At 44.6% G+C, this 27,293-nt stretch overlaps 1 protein-coding gene across 1 annotated transcript in view; it reads left to right on the forward strand.

The window, feature by feature from the left end:
- The window catches only part of LOC117379835 (FRAS1-related extracellular matrix protein 2-like), a 262,201-nt gene that overhangs the window by 74,635 nt on the left and 160,273 nt on the right, over positions 1-27,293 (forward strand). Inside the window, exon 5 of the mRNA XM_055226041.1 lies at positions 15,265-15,390. Within this exon, the coding sequence (XP_055082016.1) occupies positions 15,265-15,390 (126 nt within the window). The remainder of the gene's footprint in view (positions 1-15,264; positions 15,391-27,293) is intronic.

The following is a 27,293-nucleotide window of genomic DNA, read 5'->3' on the forward strand; positions in this document are numbered from 1 at the left end:
TTTCAAGCACTGAACAGAGCAAATAAGTAGGAAATAATATTTAATATTTTGATTTATGGTTACTAATAATCTGTTGTATACAGACTTTACACTGCAACAAACATCTGTGAGTCACCGTTTACTCAGAAATTACTTAAGGAAATCGTGGTGAGTGTACTTTAGGTTCACTGTTAACTAGCCGGGCGAGGAGGAGAGGGAGGCGGGTGGAGGAGGCCCAGGCGGGGAGGAGGAGAGGGTCCAGCTGTCATCGGGGCATCTGAAAGAGTTACACTCCACAGGGGGAGTGGGACAGGGGACAACATGTGAATAGCATTGCTGATGAGAAAATAGGACAAAGCAGAGGGTAGTGCTCAGGTTGCCATACTTCCCCCAGCTAGTTATCTCCTACTGCAGCCTATCTTATCCCGGGTTTTAATGTCCCTAACTCCCTCACTAAGTAACCTGGTCATAAGCTATACCGAAGAGGAAGGTTTTAAGCCTGGTCTTAAATACAGAGACTGTGGGGGCCTGTTTAATATCAGCAGGGAGTTGATTCCATAGCACAGGAGCTTGGTAACTGAATGCTCTCCCTCCCACTGTACTTTTGGACACTCTAGGAACCACTAATAGTCCTGCATTAGTGGATTTAACACAGACTTTGAAACTCAGTCTGAAAGACTCTGCCTACAGTCACACATGGACTAAATATTCAAATGGACAATCTGATCTCATGGGACTGAAGTTGTTATTTTTGTTCTTTTTTTTAATTATTATTATTATATAATATTATATTATATAATATTATATATATAAAAAAAAAAAAAAGTCCATTATTAAGCCCGAGCCTGGGACAATGTCCCGGCAAGGGACTCATTAAAACCACGTCCAGAGCGTGGAAAATGGCAAAAATCCCGACATGGCAGTGAGTGGTGTCAAAAATTTGAACTCGACGACCTCTAATTGTCACAAAAGAGCCCAAGAAAAAATAACGAAAGACGACTCTGTAGCTCCACCTCAAACTTTGATTTTCATGGGGTCAATGGGAGCCCTACTCGGAAAAAAGTCAACATAAAAATCCGAAACTCATATAAAAAAATAGAACATGTCGGGACATGAAAAAAATGATATTATGGCACTGCCCTAAAAGTTGGCCATATTGGATCAAACCCGGGAATGACAAAAGTGCACACCCTCGCATTCAGGACATCTACTCGCACAGTTTTCATCACAAACGCTTCAAATTAGGGCAATTTCCACTACACCACTGTGTAATGAAATATTATCAATTACATTTTGATTATGACTTTGGGTGTGGTCAGGGTGAATTTTCAACAAAATCGCAATTTTTGCAATATTTCAATAAAATATTTGTCTTTCACACATTTTTTGTTGGAAAAACGCTAATACAGCGTTTATGTACATTTGTGAGCTGAACGCAATGATATGCAAATCAAGGCACTCTCTCACAAAATGGCTCTCTAGCGCCCTCTTCAAATTTCATTTTCAAAAATTCGTAGAGGACAAGCGATTTGTCGTGGACGTGTGAAAAAATTCACAGGGGCCTTATTTGTGATGGGGCACAATGTGAGAAAGTCACATGGCTGTAGCTGTTATGGTTTAGGAGAAAAATAATAGGTGGAAAATGCGTTTCCATTATTATTATTATTCTTATTTTGGTCGCGACTTTGAATCCACTTTTGACCCCCTGAACGTTAAGGAAAAGTCAATTTTTTTGGACCCAAAATTCAAGGTTGGCGAAATTTTTTTTATTTTGATGTTCAAAAAAATCAACATATGAAAATGACTCAATAGCGCCACCTCAAGATTTGAAATGCATTACGTCAATGAGAGACCTTTTTCATCGTAGACAAATGAAATTTGGTACAAACATAGAAGATGTCAAGACAAGTAAAAAAATATATTATGACCCCACCCTAAACCCTACAGGAAGTCGGCCATTGTGGGCGGAACCCCATTTTTTCAAAATTTTACCTCTCACATTTGGATTTTTTGCGCCTCAGATTTTCATTCAAAAAAATTGCAAATTGGTCAAAATGAACTAGACCCATGTGGGATTATAGGGAACTGTCTTGGGTTTTTCTACATCATAAAATGTGGGTGTGGCCAGCCTGCAAAAAACAAGCAATATTTTGAAGTGTTAAAGTGCGCACATGCAGTGTCCTATTTCCCGGCATATACATTTTGTTTAAAATCTTGATCTACACGAAATGATGACAATTTACATATGTCAGAATTTTTTGTACTCCACAGCGCCCCCTTGAACTTTTGAATTGGACCAAAAAAATTAATTTGACGTAAACATTTGAAATTGGGCATGGACATTTGGCTTCGCAACCTGAACAAAAAAGTCAATAAGAACATACCTCTAATTTTAAAGGTGTTGCCATGGCATTGTCTGACATTTCTCATTGAAATACATGGGTTTTGGTTAACTGGGATGAAAAATATTTACTGTGTCATAGATCATTGAAATTTGATACACATATTCCTCTCATAATACTGAATAAAAAAGCCAATGAAGACATACCTTTATTTCCAACCGTTCAGGCGTGACAATGTCATAAATGCTCTCATTGGAATGAATGTAGTAGTATTACTCAGTCGCTGATTTTGGGGGGAGGGGCGATGTAAGCGGAAATGAAAGGCAGGATCTCCGCGGTGGCGTGTACCCCGCGGTCGCAAGGGGTGGCGAGGGCCTTTATCACTGCTTGCAGTTTTAATTAGGCCCGAGCCTGGGACTCTGTCCCGGCGAGGGACTCATTAAAACCGCGTCCGAAACCCGGAAAATGGCAAAAATCAAGTAGTAAACACGCCCCGACATGGCAGTGAGTGGTGTCAAAAATTAGAACGCGACGAGCTCTAATTGTCACAAAAGACCCAGAGAAAAAATAACGAAAGATGACTCGGTAGCGCCACCTCAAACTTTGATTTTCATGGGGCCAATGGGAGCCTGACTCGGAAAAAAGTCGACGTAAAAATCCGAAACTTACATAAAAAAAATAGTACATGTCGGGACATGACAAAAATGATATTATGGCCCCGCCCTAAAATGTACAGGACGTCGGCCATATTGGATCAAACCCGAGAACGACAAAAGTGCACACCCTCACATTCAGGACATTTTCTCGCCCAGTTTTCATCACAAACACGTCAAATTTGGCCAAATCACACTAAACCCATGTGTGATTAAAGATTAACAATTACATTTTGATTATGACTTTGGGTGTGGTCAGGGTGAATTTTCAACAAAATCGCAATTTTTGCAATATTTCAATAAAATATTTGTCTTTCACACATTTTTTGTTGGGAAAACGCTAATACAGCGTTTATGCACATTTGTGAGCTGAACACAATGGTATGCAAATCAAGGCACTCTCTCACAAAATGGCTCTCTAGCGCCCTCTTCAAATTTCATTTTCAAAAATTCGTAGAAGACAAGCGATTTGTCGTGGACATGTGAAAAAATTCACAGGGGCCTTATTTGTGATGGGGCACAATGTGAGAAAGTCACATGACTGTAGCTGTTATGGTTTAGGAGAAAAATAATGGGTGGAAAATGCGTTTCCATTCTTCTTCTTCTTCTTCTTCTTCTTCTTATTTTGGTCGCGACTTTGAATCCACTTTTGACCCCCTGAACGTTAACGAAAAGTCAATTTTATTGGACCCAAAATTCAAGATTGGTGAAAAATTAATTATTTTGTTGTTCAAAAAAATGTATGTATCAAAATGACTCAATAGCGCCACCTCAAAATTTGAAATACATTGCGGCAATAAGAGACCTTTTTCATCGTAGACAAATGAAATTTGGTACAAACATAGAACATGTCAAGACAAGTAAAAAATTATATTATGACCCCACCCTAAACCCTACAGGAAGTCGGCCATTGTGGGCGGAACCTCATTTTTTCAAAATTTTACCTCTCACATTTGAATTTTTTGTGCCTTGGATTTTCTTTCAAGAAACTTACAAATTGGTAAAAATAAACTAGACCCATGTGGGATTATAGGGAACTCTCTTGTATTTTCCTAAATCATAAAATGTGGGTGTGGCCAGCCTGCAAAGAAAAAATATGTTTTTTTAAGTTTTAAATGGCCCGTAACTCAAACATGCAGTGTCCTAATTCCCGGCATTAATATACGTTTTGTTCAAAATTTTCATCTGAGTGCATAGACATGCAATTCACATATGTCAAATATTACATTGCTCCACAGCGCTCCCTTGGAATTTTAAATGGTACACAAAAAATATTACTTTGTCACAAACATTTGAAATTTGGCATGGACATCCCTATTCTGATGCTGAACAAAAAAGTCAATGACACCATATCTCTATTTTTAAAGGTGTTGCCATGGCAACGTCTGACATTTCTCATTGAAATACATGGGTTTTGGTTAAATAGGATGAAAAATATTTACTGTGTCATAGACCATTGAAATTTGGTACACATATTCCTCTCATAATACTGAAAAAAAAAGCCAATGAAGCCAAACTTCTATTTCCAACCGTACAAGCGTGACAATATGATAAATGGTCTCATTGGAATGAATGGAGTAGTATTACTCAGTCGCTGATTTTGGGGGGAGGAGCGATGTAAGCGGGAATGAAAGGCGGGATCTCCGCGGTGGCGTGTACCCCGCGGTCGCAAGGGGTGGCGAGGGCCTTTATCACTGCTTGCAGTTTTAATTATTATTATTATTTTGGTGGCCGGATTGAAGCCACTTTTGACCCCCTGAACGTTAACAAAAAGTCAATTTTATTGGACCCAAAATTCAAAGTTGGTGAAAAATGTATTATTTTGATGTTCAAAAAAATTTGTTTCAAAATGACTCAATAGCATCACCTCAAAAATCAAAATACATTATGGCAATGAGAGACCTTTTTCATCGTAGACAAGTGAAATTCGGTACAAACATAGAGCATGTCAAGACAAGTAAAAAATATATATTATGACCCCACCCTAAACCCTACAGGAAGTCGGCCATTGTGGGCGGAACTCCATTTTTTTTTTTTTTTTACCTCTTATATATAAATATAATAATATATTTTTTGTGCCTTGGATTTTCATTCAAGAAACTTGCAAATTGATCCAAATGAACTAGATCCATGTGGGATTATAGGCTACTCTCTTGATTTTTTTTAGGTTATAAAATGTGGGTGTGGCCAGCCTGCAAAGAAAAAAATACATTTTTTGAAGTTTTCAATGGCCCCTAACTCAGACATGCAGTTCTCTATTTCCCGGCATTAATATACGTTTTGTTCAAAATCTTGATCTGAGTTCATAGATATGCAATTTACATATGTCAAACATTACATTGCTCCACAGCGCCACCTTGAACTTTTTAATGGTATGCAAAAAAATTAGTTTCTCACAAACATTTGAAATTTAGTAATTTATCAATATGGTGTAACCTCTTGACAGATCTGACCTGTAACTTCAGATTACCTTGGGTGTTAGCTGCTTGGATCCATTTTTAATGTCATACTGTTTAACACTTTAGGCAATAAAAGAGAAAAAAGCAAGTGGCAGAGCTTAGAACGTAGTTTGACATCATGGATACATGAAAAACAGTCTTTTGAAAGTTTAAAACATAAAAGCTTAATAATTTGTTGATGCGTAATTGTGGGTGTATCAAATTAACTGAAATATGGATGTGGAATTAGACAGTTAGAGATCATATAAAATAACCTATCGAACACTGTAATGAAGCAGATCACAATGTGTGAAATTCCTCAGTAAAACCTGTCACTAACTATTTTTAGTCTGGCCTCAAGCGGAAACCAGTGACCAGCTAATCCTGTATAATTGTGTGTGTGCTGGTAGAGCTGTGGAGCTGTGGAAGAGGGGTTGGACAGGATCAGGTGGATTGATCCAGGATCCTTGTTCATGTAGCGGACACAGAGGCAGGCTGAGGACCGCAGCGAAGCCTGGTAGACTTAAGCTTCTAACGCCAAGAGTCATGAAGGGTTTCAAAGGACACACAATTTGAGATTTTGTTTGAGACTGTGTAGGCCTTTACTAGGATTCTTATTCAAAAAGTATGTACTTATGTTGCGTGATGCCATTTTAGTTATATACTGCCTGGCCAAAAAAAAAGTTTTAAAAAGTAAAAAAAAAAAAAAAAAAAAAAAAGGTCACATACTCTAATATTTTGTTAGACCGCCTTTAGCTTTGATTACGGCACGCATTTGCTGTGACATTGTTTCGATAAGCTTCTGTAATGTCACAAGATTTATGTCCATCCAGTTATGCATTAATTTTTCACCAAGATTTTGCATTGATGATGGTAGAGTCTGACCGCTGCGCAAAGCCTTCTCCAGCACATCCCAAAGATTTGCAATGGGGATAAGGTCTGGACTCTGCAGTGGCCAATGCAAATAATGTCTCATGCTCCCTGAAACACTCTTTTACAATTTGAGCCCGCTGAATCCTAGCATTGTCATCTTGGAATATGCCCGTCAGTTGTCACTTGGATTTAACTAAGCAAATAGGTACGAGCCTCCACCATTTGGTCAGGTCTAGGTTCAGCAACAGTATGTGCTCAAAGAATGCGGTCAGCTGACTACATGAATATACTGAATGACCAGGTTATTCCATCAATGGATTTTTTCTTTCTTGATTGCACAGGCATATTCCATGATGACAATGCCAGGATTTATTGGGCTCAAATTGTGAAAGAGTGGTTCATGGAGCATGAGACATTATTTTCACAAGGGGATTGGCCAGACCTTTACCCCACTGAGAATCTTTGGGATGTGCTGGTCTACCATCATCAATGCAAGATCTTGGTGAAAAATTAATGCAACACTGGATGGACATAAATCTTGTGACATTGCAGAAGCTTATCAAAGCTTAAAGCCACAGAATGCATGTTGTAATCAAAGCTAAAGGCGGTCCAACAAAATATTAGAGTGTTTGACCTTTTTTTTGATGGTGACTTTTTTGGGGGGGACAGGCAATGCATTTTCTTTATAGAAAATCTCTTCCACCAGAGCATCCAGAGTATCTATAAAGAGCATGGATACTTCAAAAACAGTATCACTCAAAAGTACAAAAGTATGGTTGTTATAAGTGCAATTTGCATGATAGACACTCAAATGAAGGTGCTGTTCCTGAATTTTAAAATAACAGAATTTTCTCTTTTTAAACTGTTTTCAGTGGTCAAAAGTTATTCCTCACTTATCTTATGCATTCCGAACATCGTAATTATTCACCAAAATTACTTTATAAGCACTCTTGCTGACCAGTGCCAAGTTTTGCATGCAAACCTGGACAATAAATCTCTTTTAATGCAGACAGTACATATTTAAAATGTATGTATTTATTTATTTTTATATTGAGAGCTCCTTATACAATATATGTGAACTCGGGCAAAACTAAATCAGGTACATGACCTTTAACTTAGTAAATATAAATGCCCCTCTTCCTCTGTAGATACATCTTCTTACATTCATTATCCTTCCCCATATATTATTATAACGTCACTGAAAACATGCATATGGAATAGGCCGTATCTCCATAGGGTTCATGTGATAAAAGATCATCAAAGTTCCATCAGACGGGTGGTGAAGTGACCTGTCAGGCCCCCCAGTTTAGGGAGATGTTTGAGGCCGCTGTCACAAAGCATCAGAAAACATAAAGAGCGCTGCCAGGCTTACAAGCCCGTTGGAATAGGCAGAGAAGTTTGCTGTCTTCAGTCTGGTGTAGGTGCAATCTGTGTTTTTTATTTTTTATATTTATTTGTATGGTTTTACCTTTTATTTATTGGTGTCCTAATGACTGACAGGGAACCAAAGAGACAGAACTCGGGGGAAAAGTTTAACAATGTTTATTTACAGATTGAAATGGGCAAATGAAGGAAGATGGGTCAGGCAGTTGAGAGCAGGGTTGTTTGCAGTAGTCCTTGGGCGGATCGTGGGCAGCAGGGTCAGAGACGAGGTAATCTGTACCGATCGAAGTGAACTGGGTCGGAGGATGTGAGGTTCGTACCTGGGTCAGCCTGGTTGCATTGAGCCTCCTGGACCATGTCTTCAATCTCCCAGTGAACAGCAATGACTACACAGATAGGTGGGATGATGGGTTCCAGAGCAGTCAGAGTGCCCTCCTGGTAAGCCTGGCGAGAAAGTGCGTCAGGCTTGATATTGTGAGATCCTGGATGTGAGAATGAAATTGAATTTACTGAAAAAGAGTGACCAACGGGCTTGCAGAGCAAGTGTTTAGCTGACTGTATGTAGGCTAAATTCTTATGACCAGTCCAAACTAAGAAGGGATACCCCGCCCCCTTCAACCAGTGACACCATTCTTCCAGAGCAAGTTTAACTGCCAATAATTCTCTGTCCTCCACATCATAGTTATTCTCTGCTGGTGTGAGGCGACAAGAAAAGAAGGCGCAGGGATGTAACCGATTGTATGGGTCAAACCATTAAGAGAGGACAGCTCTGACGCCCGTGTCTGAGGCATCCACCTCTACAACAAACTGGCGAGGGATCAGGCTGACATAGAACCGGGGCAAAGGTGAATAAGGTCTTGAGTTTCTCAAAGGCAGACTGGGCTTCTGGGGTCAAGCAGAACTGTTGGGAGGGAGAGGTGAGTTTAGTGAGGGGAGCCACCACTCAGCTAAAGTCTCTGATAAAGTGTCGGTAAAAGTTAGCAAACCCAATAAACCGTTGTAACAATTTCCTGTTGTTGAGTGTTGGCCACTTAGTTACCGCCTTAATCTTCTTCTGGTCGGCTTTCACCTGCCCGCAACCCACAATGGTCTCCAGAAAACTGACCTTCTCCAGCTTCACATAGAGTTTGTTCTCTAGTAATCTCTGGAGGACCTGGCGCAAGTGGTGCTGGTGTTCCTGAGGGAAAAAATCAGAATGTCATCCAAATACACAAACACAAAACAATTGAGAAAATTGCATAGCACGTCATTAATGAAACCTTAGAAGACAGCTGGAGCATTGGTTAAAAGGCATAGCCAGGTATTCAAAGTGTCCCAGAGGAGTTTTGAAGGCAGTCTTCCATTTGTTCCCTTCTCTTATGCGCACCAGGTGATACGCTGTCGTAACGGGTGCGGGAAGGTCCAAGAGGTGCAGACTCGGGGCAAGGTTACAGTGTTTATTTTACAAGTCTCAGTGAAATCACAGTCTCAAACAGTTCAGATCACAAACACGAGGATCCAGGAAGCAGGAGGCAGACAAGACAGATGGAGAGCGAAAGTTCGCTGGTGCGGACTGGTTTGATCTGCGAAACGTGGAAGGTGGGGTGGATCCGGAGAGACGGGGGCAACTGGAGTCGCACAGCAGACGGATTGATGATTCTTACGATCTTAAATGGTCCTAGGAAGCGGGGAGACAGCTTGCGGGAGTCGGTCTTCAGCGGGATGGTCTTGGATGAGAGCCAAACCATTTGGCTGGGCAGGTATGTGGGCGCCGGGATGCGGTGGCGATCGGCCGCGGCCTTGGTGCGCGCCCCGGACCGAAGGAGGGCTGCCCTGGTCTTGTTCCAGACCCGATGGCAGCGTCGGAGGTGATGCTGGACTGACGAGACGGCAAGGTCCTTTTCCTCCGCCGGGTAAAGCGGAGGCTGGTGCCCCAGGGACGCCTGGAACGGGGACATCCCGGTGGCCGAGCTCACGAGAGAATTGTGGGCGTACTCTATCCAGGCCAGGTAAGAACTCCAAGTTACGGGGTTAGCGGAGACGGTGCATCGCAGTACAGACTCTAGGTCCTGGTTAGCCCGCTCCGTCTGCCCATTTGACTGCGGGTGAAAGCCGGACGTGAGACTCACCGTCGCCCCCAAACCGCTGCAAAAGGCTCGCCACACCTGGGACGTGAACTGGGTCCCCCTGTCCGAAACAATGTCCACCGGGATGCCGTGAAGGCGGAAGACATGGTTGGTGAGCTGATCGGCGGTCTCCTTGGCCGTTGGGAGCTTGGGCAGGGCTATGAATTGAGCGGCCTTGGAGAACCGGTCCACCACCGTGAGGATGACCGTGTTCCCCTGGGAGGTAGGTAGTCCTGTCACAAAGTCCACTGCGATATGGGACCACGGCCGCCGAGGAACTGTAAGGGGATACAAGAGTCCAGAAGGGGGTGAATGGGAGGCCCTGGCCCGAGCACATACCTGGCACGCTTAGACAAAGGCCCGGGTGTCTGTGTCCATGATGGGCCACCAGAAGTGCCTCTTGAGTAGAGAGAGAGAGCGACTCGCACCGGGATGGCAGGCGAACCTGGAGGCGTGGACCCACTGGAGCACCTGGGAGCGGACAGAGTCTGGGACAAACAGTTTACCAGGTGGGCCGTTACCTGGGTCAGGGTCGTTGGTCTGGGCCTCACGGACGGTGTCCTCGACAACGCATGAGGGAGGAATGATCATCTCCGCGGGACCCGGGCTGTCCTCCAGGGTGAACTGGCGAGAAAGAGCGTCCGGCTTGATGTTCCGGGACCCGGGACGGTAGGTCAGGAGGAAGTTAAAGTGACTGAAAAACAGGGACCAACGAGCCTGACGAGAGTTCAGTCGCTTGGCAGACTGGATATATTCCAAATTTTTGTGGTCCGTCCAGACCACGAACGGCTGCTCCGCCCCCTCCAGCCAGTGGCGCCACTCCTCCAGGGCGAGTTTGACGGCCAGAAGCTCCCGGTCCCCCACGTCGTAGTTGGCCTCAGCCGAGGACAACCGGTGGGAGAAGAAGGCGCAGGGACAGAGGCGATTGTGGGGATCAAACCTCTGCGACAGCACGGCCCCCACTCCCGAGTCGGAGGCGTCTACTTCCATGATGAATTGGCGCCGGGGGTCGGGCTGGTGTAGGATGGGAGCAGAGGTGAACAGCTTCTTGAGCCTCTCGAAGGCTGATTGCGCCTCGGGGGACCAGGAAAACTGTAACGAGGGAGAGGTAAGTTTGGTTAGGGGTGAGATAACCCTAAGTCCCTTATAAAACGTCTATAAAAGTTGGCAAAGCTGATGAACCGCTGGAGCTGCTTGCGGTTGGTCGGGACGGGCCAATCCGCGACAGCCTGGATCTTCTTGGGGTCGGCTTTCACTTGGCCCCGCCCCACAATGAAGCCCAAAAAACCGACCTCCTCCGCATGGAATTCGCACTTCTCTGCCTTAACAAACAGTTTGTTTTCTAGGAGGCGCTGAAGAACCAGGCGGACATGACGGCGATCCTCCTGGAGGGACTGGGAAAAAATCAGGATGTCGTCCAGATAAACGAAGACGAACCGGTTCAAAAAATCACGGAGAACGTCATTAATCAGGGCTTGGAACACTGCAGGGGCATTGGTAAGACCAAAGGGCATGACCAGATATTCGAAGTGGCCAAGGGGGGTCTTAAACGCCATCTTCCACTCGTCCCCCTCCCTTATGCGCACAAGATGGTAGGCGTTTCGCAGGTCCAGTTTAGAAAAAAACGGTGGCTCCGTGGAGTGGCGTGAACGCAGAGTCCAGAAGGGGGAGCGGGTACTTGTTTTTAACGGTGATACTGTTCAACCCCCGGTAGTCAATGCAGGGGTGCAGTGACTTGTCCTTTTTGGCCACGAAGAAGAAGCCCGCACCCACGGGGGAAGTAGAAGGTCGGATAATTCCAGCGGCCAGGGAACCCCGGATATATTCCTCCATAGACTCTCGCTCCGGCCTCGAGAGGTTATACAGCCGACTGGACGGTAACGGGGCACCCGGGAGGAGGTCTATGGCACAATCGTAGGGGCGGTGCGGAGGTAAGGAGAGCGCCCGACTCTTGCTAAAAACTTCCTTGAGGTCGTGATACTCCGCCGGAACCGAAGACAGGCTAAGAACGTCCTGGGACGGGCTGATGGCGGGACCGGGCCCCCCGGCGGGAGGTAGGGCCGACTGGAGACACTGGGCATGGCACTCGGGACTCCACCCTGAGACCCCACCCCGTGCCCAATCAAAGATGGGGTTATGAGTTCGAAGCCAGGGGTAGCCTAAAACTAGCGGGGAGGCGGAGGAAGACAGGACGTGAAACTGCCGGGTCTCACGGTGGTTGCCGGACAAAACCACAGTGACGGGTTCCGTGACGTGGGTCACACGACCCAAAAAACATCCATTAAGTCCCTGGGCATTTAGGGGGCGTTCAAGGGGTTCCAGGTGTACGCCGAGCTGTTCCGCGACTTGGGCGTCGATAAAATCCTTCTCGGACCCGGAATCAACGAGGGCGGAAACAGGTAGAGTCTCTGAGCGTACGCACAGGTGGGCACTAAGCCGCAGTCTATCATTGGTATCCGGGATGTGTGACCCACCCACCAGTACTCCCAGCGCTACTGGTGGGCGCCCCCTTTTGGCCGAGCCGGTCAAGAGGCTATAAAATGCCCGCGCTCGCCGCAGTAGAGGCAGGCTCCGGCCAGGCGACGCCTCCGCTGACGCTCGTCGGCCGAAACGAGGGTCCGGTCGTCCTGCATGGGCTCCTCCGCGGGCAGAGGAGCGGCGCGTAGCTCCGGCGGGGCTGGTGAGCGTCGTCTCGCTCTCCGACGCTCCTGGAGCCGGTTGTCGATCCGGTTGGTGAGGGTGATGAGTGACCGTAGATCGGAGGGTTCATCCCGAGACACCAGTTCATCCTTTAGGTGCTCATTCAGCCCCCGCACAAAAACGGCTTGCAGTGTGCTCTCTGTCCAATCCACCTCCGCATGCGTCCAGAAGTCGATGGTGTAGTCCGCCACCGTCTTGGAGCCCTGGCTAAGAGTCAGTAGGCGGGACGCCGCATTGTCCCGGTAGTGCGGGTGGTCGAACCCCAATTTAAAGTTAGTGATAAACTCGTTATAATCCAAAGTTTCCACCGGTGTGTGGGTTAGCCGTGCCTCAGCCCACTGGAGAGCCCTTCCTCGAAGTAAACCACAAATAAAGCGTATCTTCGTGGCCCCCGAGTGAAAGCGCGTAGGGCACTGTTGAAAGATATATTCGCACTGGAATAGGAATCCCCGACACAGATGAGGCTGGCCCGAATATGGCTCCGGATCCGTGCCCCTCGGTTCCGGAGGACGCGGCGGCCCCCCAGCGGCCGCAGGCGGGGCAACAAGGAGCGCAGTCACTTGGTGGTTGAGCTGCGCCACTTGTTGGGTCAAAGTCTGATTCAAGTCTAACAGAGTCCGGATTGATTGTTCGTGCTGCCCCAACACCGCCTCATGGTGAGAGTGCGCTTGCCAGAGCCCCTGATCCGGACCCGTGTCCGCTTGGTCCATCGTGGTCAGATCGTTCTGTCGTAACGGGTGCGGGAAGGACCAAGAGGTGCAGACTCGGGGCAAGGTTACAGTGTTTATTTTACAAGTCTCAGTGAAATCACAGTCTCAAACAGTTCAGATCACAAACACGAGGATCCAGGAAGCAGGAGGCAGACAAGACGGACGGAGAGCGGGTCGGGACCGGGGAGCCGGGGCTGGAGTGAAGAAGGAGGCGGGGACGAGACCAGGACAAAGAGGGCCAGCGTAGTCCAAGGAGCGGGACCCAGGGGAAGAGGCAGGCAGAATGCCAGAGACCAGGACAGGCAGAGCGGAGGGAGATGACTGTACCGGAGCATAGAGGCGGGTGCAGGAGCGGGCGGAGGCAGGAGTCGGAGCGTAGAGGCAGGTGCAGGAGCGGGCGAAGGCAGGAGTCTGGAAGGGAGGCAAAATCCAAAATGAGAACGAGCAAATGGGTAACAGGAATGCAAGAACAGAGCTGGAACGTTCACGTTTACATGCGGACGATCTGGCGCCGAGTGTAGTCTGCCGAGCCCTCAAGTACTCAGCAGCAGGTGGCGGTGATTACGCTGATGCGCTCCAGGTGCGTGCGGGAGAAGTCTCGAACTCCGCCCAGCTCCGGGCAGACAGGTCGGGGAGGGGTAGAGAGCACGGGAGGACAGGAACAAACGGGCGTCATGACATACGCCTTTCTAAGGTTGAGCTTGTTAAAGATGGTGGCTCCATGGAGTGTCGTGAAAGCAGAATCAATAAGTGGCAATGGATATTTTGTTTTTAATGTGATATTGTTGAGGCCCCTAAAGTCAATACATGGCCATAATGTTTTATCTTTTTTGGCGACGAAGAAAAATCCAGCACCCACGGGTGAAGAGGATGGGCAATGGGCCAGCGGCAAGGGAGTCCTGAATATATTGCTCCATAGACTCCCGTTCCAGCTTGGAGATATTATAGAGGCGACTGGAGGGCAAGGGCAGGTCGGTAGCGCAGTCGTATGGTCTGTGGGGAGGAAGAGACAGCGCCGACTTTTACTCAAAACGTCCCCCAGGTCATGGTATTCACGGAGCCCAGTCAATTATGGGATTGTGAGTTACCAGGCAGGCCCCAGAATAAGCGGCATAGTAGGAGCAGAAATGAGATAGAAGCCCCTTGTTTCGTGGTGAGGAGTAAAGTAACCGGCTCGGTGATATGTGTAACCCTGGCCAGTAGCCTCCCATTAAGAGCCAGGGCTGTGAGTGGCTGTTTAAGAGGCTCCAACCCCACCCCTGACTGTTCGGCAACCTGCTGGGTTCCTGAGTCAATGAGGGCCAAGACGAGTATGGTTCTAATGCACAAGGTAGCATCAAGCTTAAGTCTATTATGCTTCTTCTCTGGGATGTGTTGCTGACCCACCAGTAATCCCAGTCTTACTGATGGGTGCCCCATTTTGGCCAAACCCGGCAAGTTGCGAGGAAGTGATCCTGCCTTCCACAATACAGGCACTCACCAGCCTAGCGGCGTCGCAGACGCTCCTCTGCAGTCAGACCTAGCTGCATTGGCTCCTCAGGGCCCTTCAACAAGAAAACTTACTTTGTGCACCTTTAAGAAATCAGTTAGTGCTATGCCTAAACTATATATCAGCTGTCAAAATATAAAAAAATGATAAAAAATAAATAAATAATAAAATAAAATAAAAAAAAAAAAAAAAAAAAAAAAAATATATATATATATATATATATATATATATATATATATATATATATATATATATATATATATATATATATATATATATATATATATATATAATTCTATTCCTAAACATTAAAAAATGTTCAATGCAAAAAATGTAAATAATTGCTATAGAAACTTTTCAAAACTGGTTTTAAAAATGTGTGCTTAATGTATATGCCTTTCTAAATTTGTAAAGAATTAAAAATGTTATTAACATAGATAAAGCAATTTATGTTTTTTTATCATCATTGTCAATAAAAATTTGTATTTATACATGTGAATAGTTTTTGTCTGTAAAGTTTGTATAATTTATTCTTAACCTCCAATTTGAACTCTAAATGTTCTCATACATTTTCTTGTTGTGTGTGCTGCAGAATCAACAGTCTATATCCCATCTGCAGTCTACAACATCGAGGAAGACATTGGGGAGCTGTTTATTCCTGTGCGGAGGAGCGGAGATATCAGCCAAGAGCTCATGGTTGTCTGTTACACACAACAAGGTGATACAACCAATGGGATATACAGTTTGGGCTTGCATATAGCAGTGGAATCTGTTATATAGACTTTATTGTATTTAAATCAGTGGTGACAATAATATCGGTTGGGCTGTTAGATTCACTGACCCAGGAGTTGGTAGTGCGATTCAAGCTCCCACAAATGAATGCTGTTGTTGTGTTCTTGGGCAAGACACTTAACCCCTCTCGCCCTCAATGTCTGCGTACATTGGTGAATGAATGAGTGTGTCAATAGGTGAGTGCCTTGAAGATGGAAATTACTATATAACAATTGAACTATTTGACCATTTACCAAATCAAACTAATGGGGCTACTATCACTGGCACAGTGGCTTAATTATTACCCCACCAACCAGAAAGCAGCTGTTTCACTTCATGTCCAATAGTAGCCTACTTACACAAGGAATAACAACCAATGAAATCCATATATTTTCCACTTTTAAAATTCAACAATAAAGATCCTTGTTCAAATGTTGTATTGTCAAATAGTGAAATATGGGTGTAAAATGTCTCCCCAAGATTTTACCAAGATAAATGGAAGCACCAATGTATGAAATAAAAATATATTGTTTAATATATGACGTTTTTCAATATATGAAAAACATGAAAAGCAGAACTAATTAATTTTGTAGTGGTCCAAAGGTATTCCTGACTTCCCTTATGCCTTCCCAACATCCTCATAATTTAATCATTTATAAGCACTTTTCACAACTCTCAGAAGCCAGAGTGGAGTTTTCCTGTGACAGCGATGAGTATGCTAAGGCACACTTCCTGATTATCTGATAATAAAATGGTTTCTAATTAGATACAGATAGTGCACAGTGGACTTATTTTGGCATTCTTTAAGAGCTGCTTATACAATATATCTGTTCTGGGGCAAGATACATTTAGTACATCATGCACAAGCACTGTACCTCCAAAATGAACAAAGAAAGGCCAGGTAAGGAATGATATAGTGACACTAGACCTGTATTCACAAGATAGCAACCTGATATTTTCAACTATAACCTTAATCTTACCTCCTTCATATGCTCGGCATGCAGCATCAGTTGCTCTTTGCAAATATACTGTGTGATATTTCACACGTGAAAATGATTACATGCTTACATACGATGTCCATCTTTTATATTTCATACAAGCTGCTATGATTTATGATGCATTTATGGTATGATGCAACTTTTCATCCACAAAAGTTATGTATGATCAAAAATACCCTGACCCAGCCAAGGGTAGTTGTGTGCACCTAAGATTTTCATTTAGGTGCACCAGAGCATGATTTGGGTGGATCAAAATCCGATGCTTATTTAAGTAACAATAAGGGCTAAAAAAATTACTTGGTTAGTTTCTGATAGGTTCACAACCTATATTACAGTTCAAAAGAGAAGAGAAGACAAGAGAGATTATTTTGTCTCAATATTGAGGAGAAAGAGCGGAGAGGCAAAAAACCTTCAGTTACAAATCACCTCGCACCCCTTCTGAAGGCCCCCCGTTTCGTCAGGAACCCCTCTGGGCACTCCAATCGCGTCACTGTATGTCGGGTCATTTTCTCCTCAACGTCCCTTGTACTCTCGTTTAGATATTTTAGCATGGTTTTCAGTAGATTGCTCAATCAATGCTGTTAATTGTTCTTGTTCTATTGACATTACTTCTATAGGTATTATCAGATTAACTAGAGCGCATACTCCAGTAAATTCATTTGGCATATTTGCTCTAAGTATTTTCCCTTCACAGTACCAGTAGATGTCACTGCGCATTCTGGGTAGTGCTTTATTTGTAGTCAGATTTCTTTCACATAGATTTCCATCAATATTACCTAAAACATTTGTTACCGAATTTGAGCGTTGGATACAGGTGTAATTTCCTTTTGTCAATTTGGCCTCAAATATTGGTTTCTGTTTTTCAGGTTTAGTTAGTGGGTACACTGCATCCCACTTTGTGCACTCTGCCTCTGGTACTGTTTTAGTTAAGATATCCTCCACACATTGCACTGTTAATTCAGGAGGTGTTGGTACCATTCTCAAAAGCGGTCTGGGTCCCATACATGCAACACAGTCTTTATTAACGTACTTTGATGCCTGTTCTATCATTGTTAGCCAATTGTTTCCAATATCAGATACACCAGTTGCCATATTGAACACTTGTTCTTTAGTAAAGGTTACTGTTGCTTTAATTTTTATTCCGCTACCTTGCAGCCTGGGACTCAGAACCGGTTCAGGGCTTTGTAACATTTCACATATAATTAATTTGTAAATAGGATCTAGCCCTGATACATGAGCTCTCAGCAAAAACATCCAACATTCTTGACCATTATTAGTCAAATTTTTCTTTATGTTATTTATTGTTACCAGTAGATTGGATTCGGTTTTGGCTAAGGTTAGCTTTCTATTTCTGGTCTAATCCCCTCTATAGCATCAGGTTTTAATTTATACTGTTTCACACAAGGTCTGTATTCAGATTTGGGTCTAATTGTTACCGGTATTACCCCTTTAATCAGACCTACATCAGATGGCCCTTTTGACCACAAACACTGTGGTACGTCACTTAATATGGCCTCTTCCTCTTGTGTAAGTTCTAACGCATGTCAGGGAAACAGTTCTTCCTCGTCATTTGGGTGAATAACTTATAAGTTGTTGGTCTGAACTTCTTGTATTCTTTTTACTTGTATATTACCTGTGTTATCTGGGATTAGGACTAATCCTAAAGCTACCAATGCATCACGACCCAACAAATTTAATGGGCAGTCCGGAAAATACAATACAGCAAGTTTTATTGTCTTTCCCTTCGGATCTTGTATCATGACGTGTAATTTCTCCATTTGCTGCTCTTACAGTCATTGACTCCCCACTGTGTGTCATATGTGGGACTTTACTTTTCATGGTGGTTTTGCACGCACCAGTATCACACAAGAAAGAAATTTGTACCCCATTAACTAATAGAGTAACTTTTGGTAAGGTGCGTCCGCACCCTAATGCAGCTTGTAAATCAACTAGTATTTTTCCTTCTTGTGGTTTTTCTTGGTCATAAGCCTGTTGATTTGCCATAATTAAGTCCTTTTCAGTCAAATCCTGGCCCCCTGGGTCAGTAAATAGGTTAGGTATGTCGTCAGTGTCATCTAACCAGAATCCTTCAGGTGATTGGCCTAGTCATGCAATCTGGCCATGTGCACTGTCATATCCTCGTCTCTTAGTTTGATAGCCTGGCCACTCTGGACAGTCTTTCTTCCAGTGGCCTGTCTTCCCGCACCACCACCATCTGTCTATGTCGTTGGTATTTTGCACATTAGCGGGTGTTCTCTGAAAAGCATTTCTCTCTCGTGCTCTACCAGCTCTACCACGAGCACGTCCTCTCTGTCTCCTACCTCTACCTTTATTGTAGAGTATTTGTGCTCCCTCTAGTGTGAAAATTTGGCTTTCTTCCTTCTTCTGTTTGTTTTTTATCACTTTATCTGCATGCATTGCATGATCTACATATTGGTCTAGGGTCCCTGTAGCAAAATGTATATAATGCTTGTCAATCCAATTACGAATTCCTGTGGTAGAATTAGCGTGCAAAGCATTCTTTAATTGCTGTCTGTATGCACAATTTTCATTGCCAGCTTCATCTTCAAGTCCACTATGTACTTTAAACACTTTTGTAAGTCTGTGTTTAAACTCCTCAAAATCTTCATCCTCTTTTTGTTTAGTTCTGTTTATTTCCATATAATTTGCTCTCCTAATGAATCTATTTTGGATCCTTGTTCTTAATGCTGTCAACCTAACTAGGAGTTGTTCGTCATCATGGGACAGTATTTCCAAATTATCTTGATTTGTACCCCCCAAATGATCCCAGTCACCTCTAACAGATGCCCAGTGATGTCCCAAAGCCTTTATGTACACTCTCTCTACTTCCTGTCCATTCAAATTATATGATTTTTTCAATTGTTCCATAGCTGCCAAAAACTCTATTACATCCTCCATGGGTGAAACAATTCCTTTTAATGCATCATCTATGTCACTCTCTGTCCAGGGTCTATGCACTAAAATTGTTTCTGGCTGTCCTCCACCATTTTCATCACCAGGTTGTATTAGTTGTCCTGCTCTGGGATTTGCAACCTGTATCAGAGGGAAAAGTTTTGTCGTCCGGTGTTTTGATTTTGTTTTTGGTTTTGTGACCTGTTTCTCTGTACTACTTATCATGGGGGCAGTAGGAATAATGAAAGTTTGTTCCTGCTTGGATGCTTCATTAGGCTGTTCATAAGTAGTAATGACCACAGGGTCAGCTCCCATGGTTTTACTAAATTCAATTTTTTCACCTTTACCTTTTGCCTCACTTCTAGTTTGTGTAGTTCTCATCTGGTGTAATAGCTCTGTTGCCTCTTGATACGGGTGGTGATACGGGGGCGGGGGCGCTTGTTGCTCCCCTCCCGCTACTGCTCCCTCTATCTCGGCTTGAGCCTGCTGTACCGGTGTTTCTAGCTGAGCCGCTATTACAGTGGTGAAATCATCTTCCTCCTTTGTATTAAGCATAATTTGTTGCTTACACTTTGCCTCTGTTTGGCCTTTTTCTCTGGCTTGTGCCAATTCCAACCATCTTTCCAAATGATAGTAGCCTTGTTTACACATATCATATTCTTTATTTTTGCATTTTTCCTGTATTTTATTTTGGAGCTCCATTATTTTAGAAGATTTTAACTCGCCTTCAAATTTATATTTTGTTACCCACAAATCTAACTGTGTACATTTTTCAGGATATTTTGCGTGCATGGCTTTCCAGTCTTTTACCTTCAGTCTATCTTTTGGTGTCAATTTTGTAGTTTTATTTCCCATTTTTATTTCCTCAAATTTAGTCCAGCTTTTAACTCCTAGGGAGGTCTCTATCGCTGGAATACAACAACAGGTTGGTACGAGTGATTAGTGTGGTATCTCTCACTTTAGCCTCAGCAGGCGGAGAGATTTTGCCTCTGCATCCACAGAAAAACACCGTATTTCCCCAACCTTTTTGGTATGAGATTCGTCACCTAGTGGTTCAGAATCTCCACTCACACGTCTCTCTCTCACACACCCTTGCTTTTTTATTTACTTCCCACGGTTTTGTACCAGCCAGTAAAATGTCACTATTTTACTCGGTAATGGGACTCCGCATCCGTCCCTCTTGCCACGGTTTTGTACCAGCCAGTAAAATATCACTATTTTACTTGGTAACGGGACTCCGTATCCGTCCCTCTTAGTACTACTACTGCTATTAGTATTAGTAGGTTTTAGTACCTAATTGGAGCCTAGGATAATTAGGGTTTCTCTACACGCATGACCCCCAGTCATACCGTTTTTTAAAGCAAGACCTACTCACTCGTCTTGTCTCTCTCTTCCTCAGTACCTGTCAACCTTTAGACTCCAAAAGATATAAGAGAGCCAGTCCTGGAAAAGGTCTCGAATGCTGTGGCCACAGTCTCACCTGGGTCTCCGACATCCGCTGGAGTCCTCCGGTATATTGTGATCCGGCTCGAAGGACCAAGTTGATAGGTTCACAACCTATATTGCAGTTCAAAAGAGAAGAGAAGACAAGAGACATTATTTTGTCTCAATATTGAGGAGAAAGAGCGGAGAGGCAAAAAACCTTCAGTTACAAATCACCTCGCACCCCTTCTGAAGGCCCCCCGTTTTTCTCCTCCTTTTATTAAAGTTAGGAAACCCTAGTTACATACACATACACTGCCGCTCTGAAGGGATGGGGGGGGGACATATACTTTGCAAGCAGTGTAAAAACATATGACGAAATTCACAGATAAATATATTCTGTTTTTGCATTTCCAGAAGGTCACTCTTCCCCTTCGCACAAACATCCTCCCATGATGTTTCTGTTTTAGGGTTTCACAGTGACCTTCTTCCCATGGGATCCTGCACTTTCAAAAGACATTTTCTGCAAGACTCAAGAACAAACATTAGTGCAGATTACATAGTTTACATAGTTGAATATAATGATTATAATAAAGAGTGAGCATTACAGTACCTTTAAAATGAACAGTGAGATAACATAATATAACTTGAATATATATTTTGAATCCATCAGTTTCTTTTAGCCATGTATATAATTCATACTCCACTTCATACACACTTATTTAATAAGTGTGTAGTATAATCTAAATATTTATAGATTGACCAATTTTATTTATTCAAAGTTGATTATTTCATCAAATAACATTAAGAATTTACATTTTCTTAAAGTTAAAAAAGAATGAGTTAGTAGCCTATAGGTTTAATTAATAAGATATTAAATCAATATTGTCTTCAAAAACGAGTTGAAGTGAGAGGCTTGTGTTTTTAAGGATCTTTACAGTTCACTGTAGCAAGTGAAGTATGAGCCCTGTTACTTTCAATTTCAATAGTTGATCTCTGACATCTTTTGCCATCTAGTTTAATTTTCTTTTTCACCTTGTGCAATGGCAGCCTCATTTTAGTACCTAAACACAGTGTGGGGGATCTGCTGGTTTGACTCTGCTCTTTAAAGGTAGTACTGTGTCTCGTTCATAAACAGATGAAAAAAGCCAAACTTATGAGCTCTGTGGTGCCTTTAGCTCAGTGCACCAGAGCGTGACCTGAGCCCATTGAGTGCACGCTTTTTCTTTTCGTTGTCAGTTGAAACAAAGTGTGTTCCATAGTCTTTAATTCATGTTTATAATGAGGAGAAAGGACACAGGAAAAGGGATGTGATGAGGATGTGAACCGGTGCACCTAAGGAAAATTTGTACTCACACTGCGCTAAATATGTGCTCTATGTGGACTCTGGAGCCCCAAGGCCCTACTTGTATTAAGGTCAGAAAAAGTTTGGAGAAAAGAAAATATTCCAGGTTATAAATTAAGTTAGCTTTATCAAAATAAACAGTGGCCTATCGGGTGATCCTCTACGCGTAGATCCATTCATCATAGTTTGTGTTGTATAAGGCTGCAGGGCAGAAATTGGTTCTTTACACTAAAATCAGACTGAATTTTCTATTAGAGGGTACGCACCTTGCTTGTCTCCACAAAGATCATATTGCTTTGTCTAGAAGGTTTCACTGTATGGCACTTCCTCATCATCATGGATCTATTCAATTATAGGTATTTTTATTGCATAATTACATTGAAAAACATGCATTGTTACTATGAGCATTGTCGCTGCTCTGTGGACCGACCCCAGTGCGCACTAGATTTAGTTCTATTTACTTCACTTTACTTTACATGTGAGACTCCATCAGCTGCTCGCCAAATTTATTTCTATAACACAGATGTGGACAGAGCTCTGTGAATATACGTGCATACGCTCTCTTCCCCAATATGCAGTGGTCTTTTCTTTCGCCTTTGACTCACGCTGTAAGGACTACAAGCAATACACAGACAGACCCAGGTGTAGCTGCGCAGACAGAGGCAGGAGGAGACTAGTCTTCTGGAGACAGTTGGTCCAGATTGCCTCGTCAGAAGAACATGTCAAACAGCAGTTGTGCAGTGCCTGTTAATATGTGATCTGAGCGCTTTTTTGCTTAATTTCAAGCATTTTTACTGTCACAGCAAACTGCGTAATTCGACCTGAAGTCAGCCACGTTTACACCACACTTGCCCCACACTCGCCCCGCTCCAGAGTACAGATGGGGCTGCTCCAACACCTCCTGTTTCAAGCGCTCTCGGACCGGCCATTTACTGTGATCTAAAATGCGACTGTTGGGTTCACACCGGCCCAAGCACCACTCTCGGAGTGAATGCTCTTTTACGTCAACCTAACTAGTGGCAGAGTGAAAATGACCTAATTCCAGATGACTATCTTTGAAACCTGTTGTAAGAAATGTTCGTTTCTGATGCAAGCGTCAAAGAGGACTAAGAGACTGAAATATAAGTCAGAAGGGTTTAATGAGTTCATCACAGGTAAAGTTAACAATGAAGCACCGGACTCTCAGGAAAGGATAGGAAGAGAGTCCTGAGATGTTTGTGTTTCCAGCTTTTATAGGCCTCCCAGTGTGTGAGGCGGGTCTTCCTCTCGGCAACATGTGGTTACACATTAAAAACCTTTTGGCAAAATCCCTGAATGTGCGTTTTTAAGTAAATCAATCTCATTGTTTTATGACCCTCATAGGATGGGGGGCACTCAGTCCTTGGTGAACAGGGCCACAGATAAGAAGTGGCCCTGGTCATAGGTGTTATCTTCTTGGTCCCAGTGCTGTAGATTGCTTTATGACCCTCTCAGGGTGGGGGTTGTTGGTGAGTAGGGCTACAGGCATCTGGGGTAGTATTACATTGTTAAAAAATACCTTACACTGTTATGGTAACATTTGCTTAGCAGCTACTTAGGCTACAAGCTGTGCACTAGTTTCTTTCTACTCCAAGTTATTTGGAAAGTTTTATGCCAGATGCCCTATTTGAAGCAACCAACTTTATTATACAGTGACTGCAGTGCGAGAGTGAGGTGTCTTGCCCAGGAAAAGGACACAAAATAAGACATTGGTTTTATAATTGGCAAAAATGAAAAGAGAACATTTGATAAGTTCTTTTAAAATACAATTCATTTCTGCATTATGAATTCCCCCAAATCATTGTACTCCTCCAACATATTTTTGACAAGTGCAAGGTATCAGTAAAATCACTAACCTCAGCGTTGTGGAGGTGGGTAAGTCTTGAACCGTGTTGCACCATGGGTAGTCTTACAGCTGTCCACCTGCTCCAGGCTGGGCTCCCTCTGTAGTAGACAGGGCACACAGCAGAGGAGGAGAGGATTCACACAGTGATTCTATACTGGGTTGAAGAAGTATGAACTGATGTACAGTAGAGCTTTCAACTGTAAAAACTGTTGAATTGTTAGCTTTTGTGTTTCATGATGTGTTTTTTGCCCAACTGGAGGTGGGTAAGTCTTGAACCGTGTTGCATCATGGATAGTCTGACAGCTGTCCACCTGCTCTGGGCTGGGCTCTCTCTGTAGTAGACAGGACACACAGCAGAGGAGGAGAGGATTCACACAGTGATTCTATACTGGGGTGAAGAAGTGTGAACTGATGTATACTAGAGCTTTCAACTGTAAAAACTGTTGAATTGTTAGCTTTTGTGTTTCATGATGTGTTTTTTGCCCAACTGGAATGAAACTACTTTCAGGATCTAGTCAGAACATGTTTATAGGATCTATTATGTTATATTTTCACCATACTCGGGTTGTCAAAAATATCAAAAATCTGATACTAATCGATACTAAAACTAGTATCGAAACTAGATACTCATTTGAGTAGGTATTGATACTAAAAAGCCACATTTACACAACAGAAATTAACCGTTCCTGAATAGGTTTAGTATGATGTTAAGCTGTGAAGACAACTAAACGATCACATAGATTAGACATTGACTACTATGAAACCTACCTGGATGACTGAAGGATTACACAGATCTAAGACCATAATTGTCATAATGGCAGGAGCAGGGCAGACCAAAGAATGCAGAACTCGGGGTAATTTACAATGTTTATTTACAATTGGTGCAGTTAAGTAACAGTAGTTCTTTAAATCAACAACGAGCGGGTGCAGGCCAGAGTCCGGGAATGCGTCGTGACGAGCAGGAACAGGGGCAGGTGACGGGGAGCAGGCCGTGGTCTAGGAAGAGGCACGGAGACGGAGACAAGGGGTAGACAGAACAAGAGCCGGAGTGGGAGACGTGGAGCAAGCCGGAGCCCAGGACGAGACAGGAAGGTGAAGACAAGGCATGGACTGTACCGGAATCGGATCAGAAGCCGAACCAGAGACCAGGAGCTGGGACGAGCAAGGGAGCAGGAATCTGTGAGGTAGCAAAAATCCAATCAGCATCAAAAAGGTAATCACCAAAATACAAGAACAGAGCTGGAACATTCACGTTGGACATGCGGACGGTCTGGCACCGAGTGTCTGGAGCGGGTCCCTCTTATCCACGGCAGCAGGTGGTGGTGATTGCGCTAATGGAAGGCAAGTGTGCGCGGGAGGAGCTGAGCTCAGCTGAGCTGAGCTCAGCTGAGCTCAGCTCAGCTGAGCTCAAGGAGCCCAGCTCCTTGTTCAGGCAGGTGAGGGAGGGGGAAGAGGCACACAGGGAGGCAACAAGAGGCGGAAAATGCGTGCATCATGACAATAATATAAATAAATTAATATGATTTAATGTTGAAAATCACTTTCTATTGTCTAAAAAATGTTTTTAATTATCATCATGGTATCAGAATCTCTGTTGAATATTGAGTCTATTGTTTATTTTTTTTTCCCCCTCCCTGAACCGCCACCTTAACGTGGTGGAGGGGTTTGAGTGCCCGAATGATCCTGGGAGCTATGTTGTCGGGGGCTTCATGCCCCTGGTAGGGTCACCAATGGCAAACAGGTCCAGGGAGACGGGACAGACGAAGAGCGGTTCAGAAGCCCCTTATGAAGAAAATTAAATTAAGGCCAGTTATGTCGCCCGGACCGGCATTACCGGGGCCCCACCCTGGAGCCAGGCCTGGGGTGGGTGCTCGACAGCAAGCGCCTGGTGGCCGGGCCTTTCCCCACGGGGCCCAGCCGGGCTCAGCCCGAAGGAGTGACGTGGAGCCGTTCTCATGTGGACCCACCACCCGCAGGAGGATCCGTAAGGGGCCGGTGCATGAAGATCTGGGCAGCAGTCGAAGGCGGGGGCCTCGACGACCGGATCTCTGGACATGGAGACTGGCTCTGGGGACATGGAATGTCACCTCGCTGGGGGGGAAGGAGCCGGAGCTTGTGCGGGAGGTTGAGCATTGTCGACTAGATATAGTCGGCCTCACCTCCACGCACAGTTTGGGCTCTGGAACCCAACTTCTTGAGAGGGGCTGGACTCTCCATTTCTCTGGTGTTGCCCGTGGGGAGAGGCGGCGAGCTGGTGTGGGCTTGCTCATTGCCCCACAGCTCAGCCGCTTCGTGTTGGGGTTCACTCCGGTGAACGAGAGGATCGCGTCCCTGCGCCTTCGGGTCGGGGACAGGTCTCTCACTGTTGTGTCGGCTTACGGGCCAAACAGCAGTGCGGAGTACCCGCCGGCCAGCCGGGGTACTAGACAGTGCACCGACTGGGGACTCCGTTGTTCTCCTGGGGGACTTCAAGCCCATGTGGGTAACGACAGTGACACCTGGAGGGGCGTGATTGGGAAGAACGGCCTCCCTGATCTGAACCCGAACAGTGTTTTGTTATTGGACTTCTGTGCTAGTCACAGTTTGTCCATAACAAACACCATGTTCGAGCACAAGGGTGTCCATCGGTGCACGTGGCGCCAGGACACTCTAGGTCGGAGGTCGATGATCGACTTTGTTGTCGTGTCATCTGACCTCCGACCGCGTGTCTTGGGCACTCGGGTGAAGAGAGGGGCTGAGCTGTAAACCGATCACCACCTGGTGGTGAGTTGGATCCGCTGGCGGAGGAGGAAGCCGGACAGACCTGGCAGACCCAAGCGTATTGTAAGGGTCTGTTGGGAACGCCTGGCAGAGCCCTCTGTCAGAGGGGTCTTCAACTCACACCTCCGGGAGAACTTCTCCCTGATCTCAGGGGAGGTTGGAAACATGGACTCCGAGTGGGCCATGTTCTCCACCTCTATTGTCAATGCGGCCACTCGTAGCTGTGGTCGTAAGGTCTGCGGTGCTTGTCGCGGCGGCAATCCCCGAACACGGTGGTGGACACCGGAAGTAAGGGATGCCGTCAAGCTGAAGAAGAAGTCCTATCGAGCCTTGTTGGCATGTGGGACTCCTGAGGCAGCCAATGAGTACAGGCGGGCCAAGCGTGCTGCGGCTCGTGCGGTTGCAGAGGCAAAAACTCGGGGTTGGGAGGAGTTCAGGGAGGCCATGGAGGACTATCGGATGGCCTCAAAGAAATTCTGGCAAACAGTCCGACACCTCAGGAGTGGGAAGCAGTGCTTCACCAACACTGTTTACAGTGCGGGTAGAGA

Source organism: Periophthalmus magnuspinnatus, chromosome 13, assembly GCF_009829125.3.
Source record: "Periophthalmus magnuspinnatus isolate fPerMag1 chromosome 13, fPerMag1.2.pri, whole genome shotgun sequence".
NCBI classification, from domain to species: Eukaryota; Metazoa; Chordata; class Actinopteri; order Gobiiformes; family Gobiidae; genus Periophthalmus; species Periophthalmus magnuspinnatus.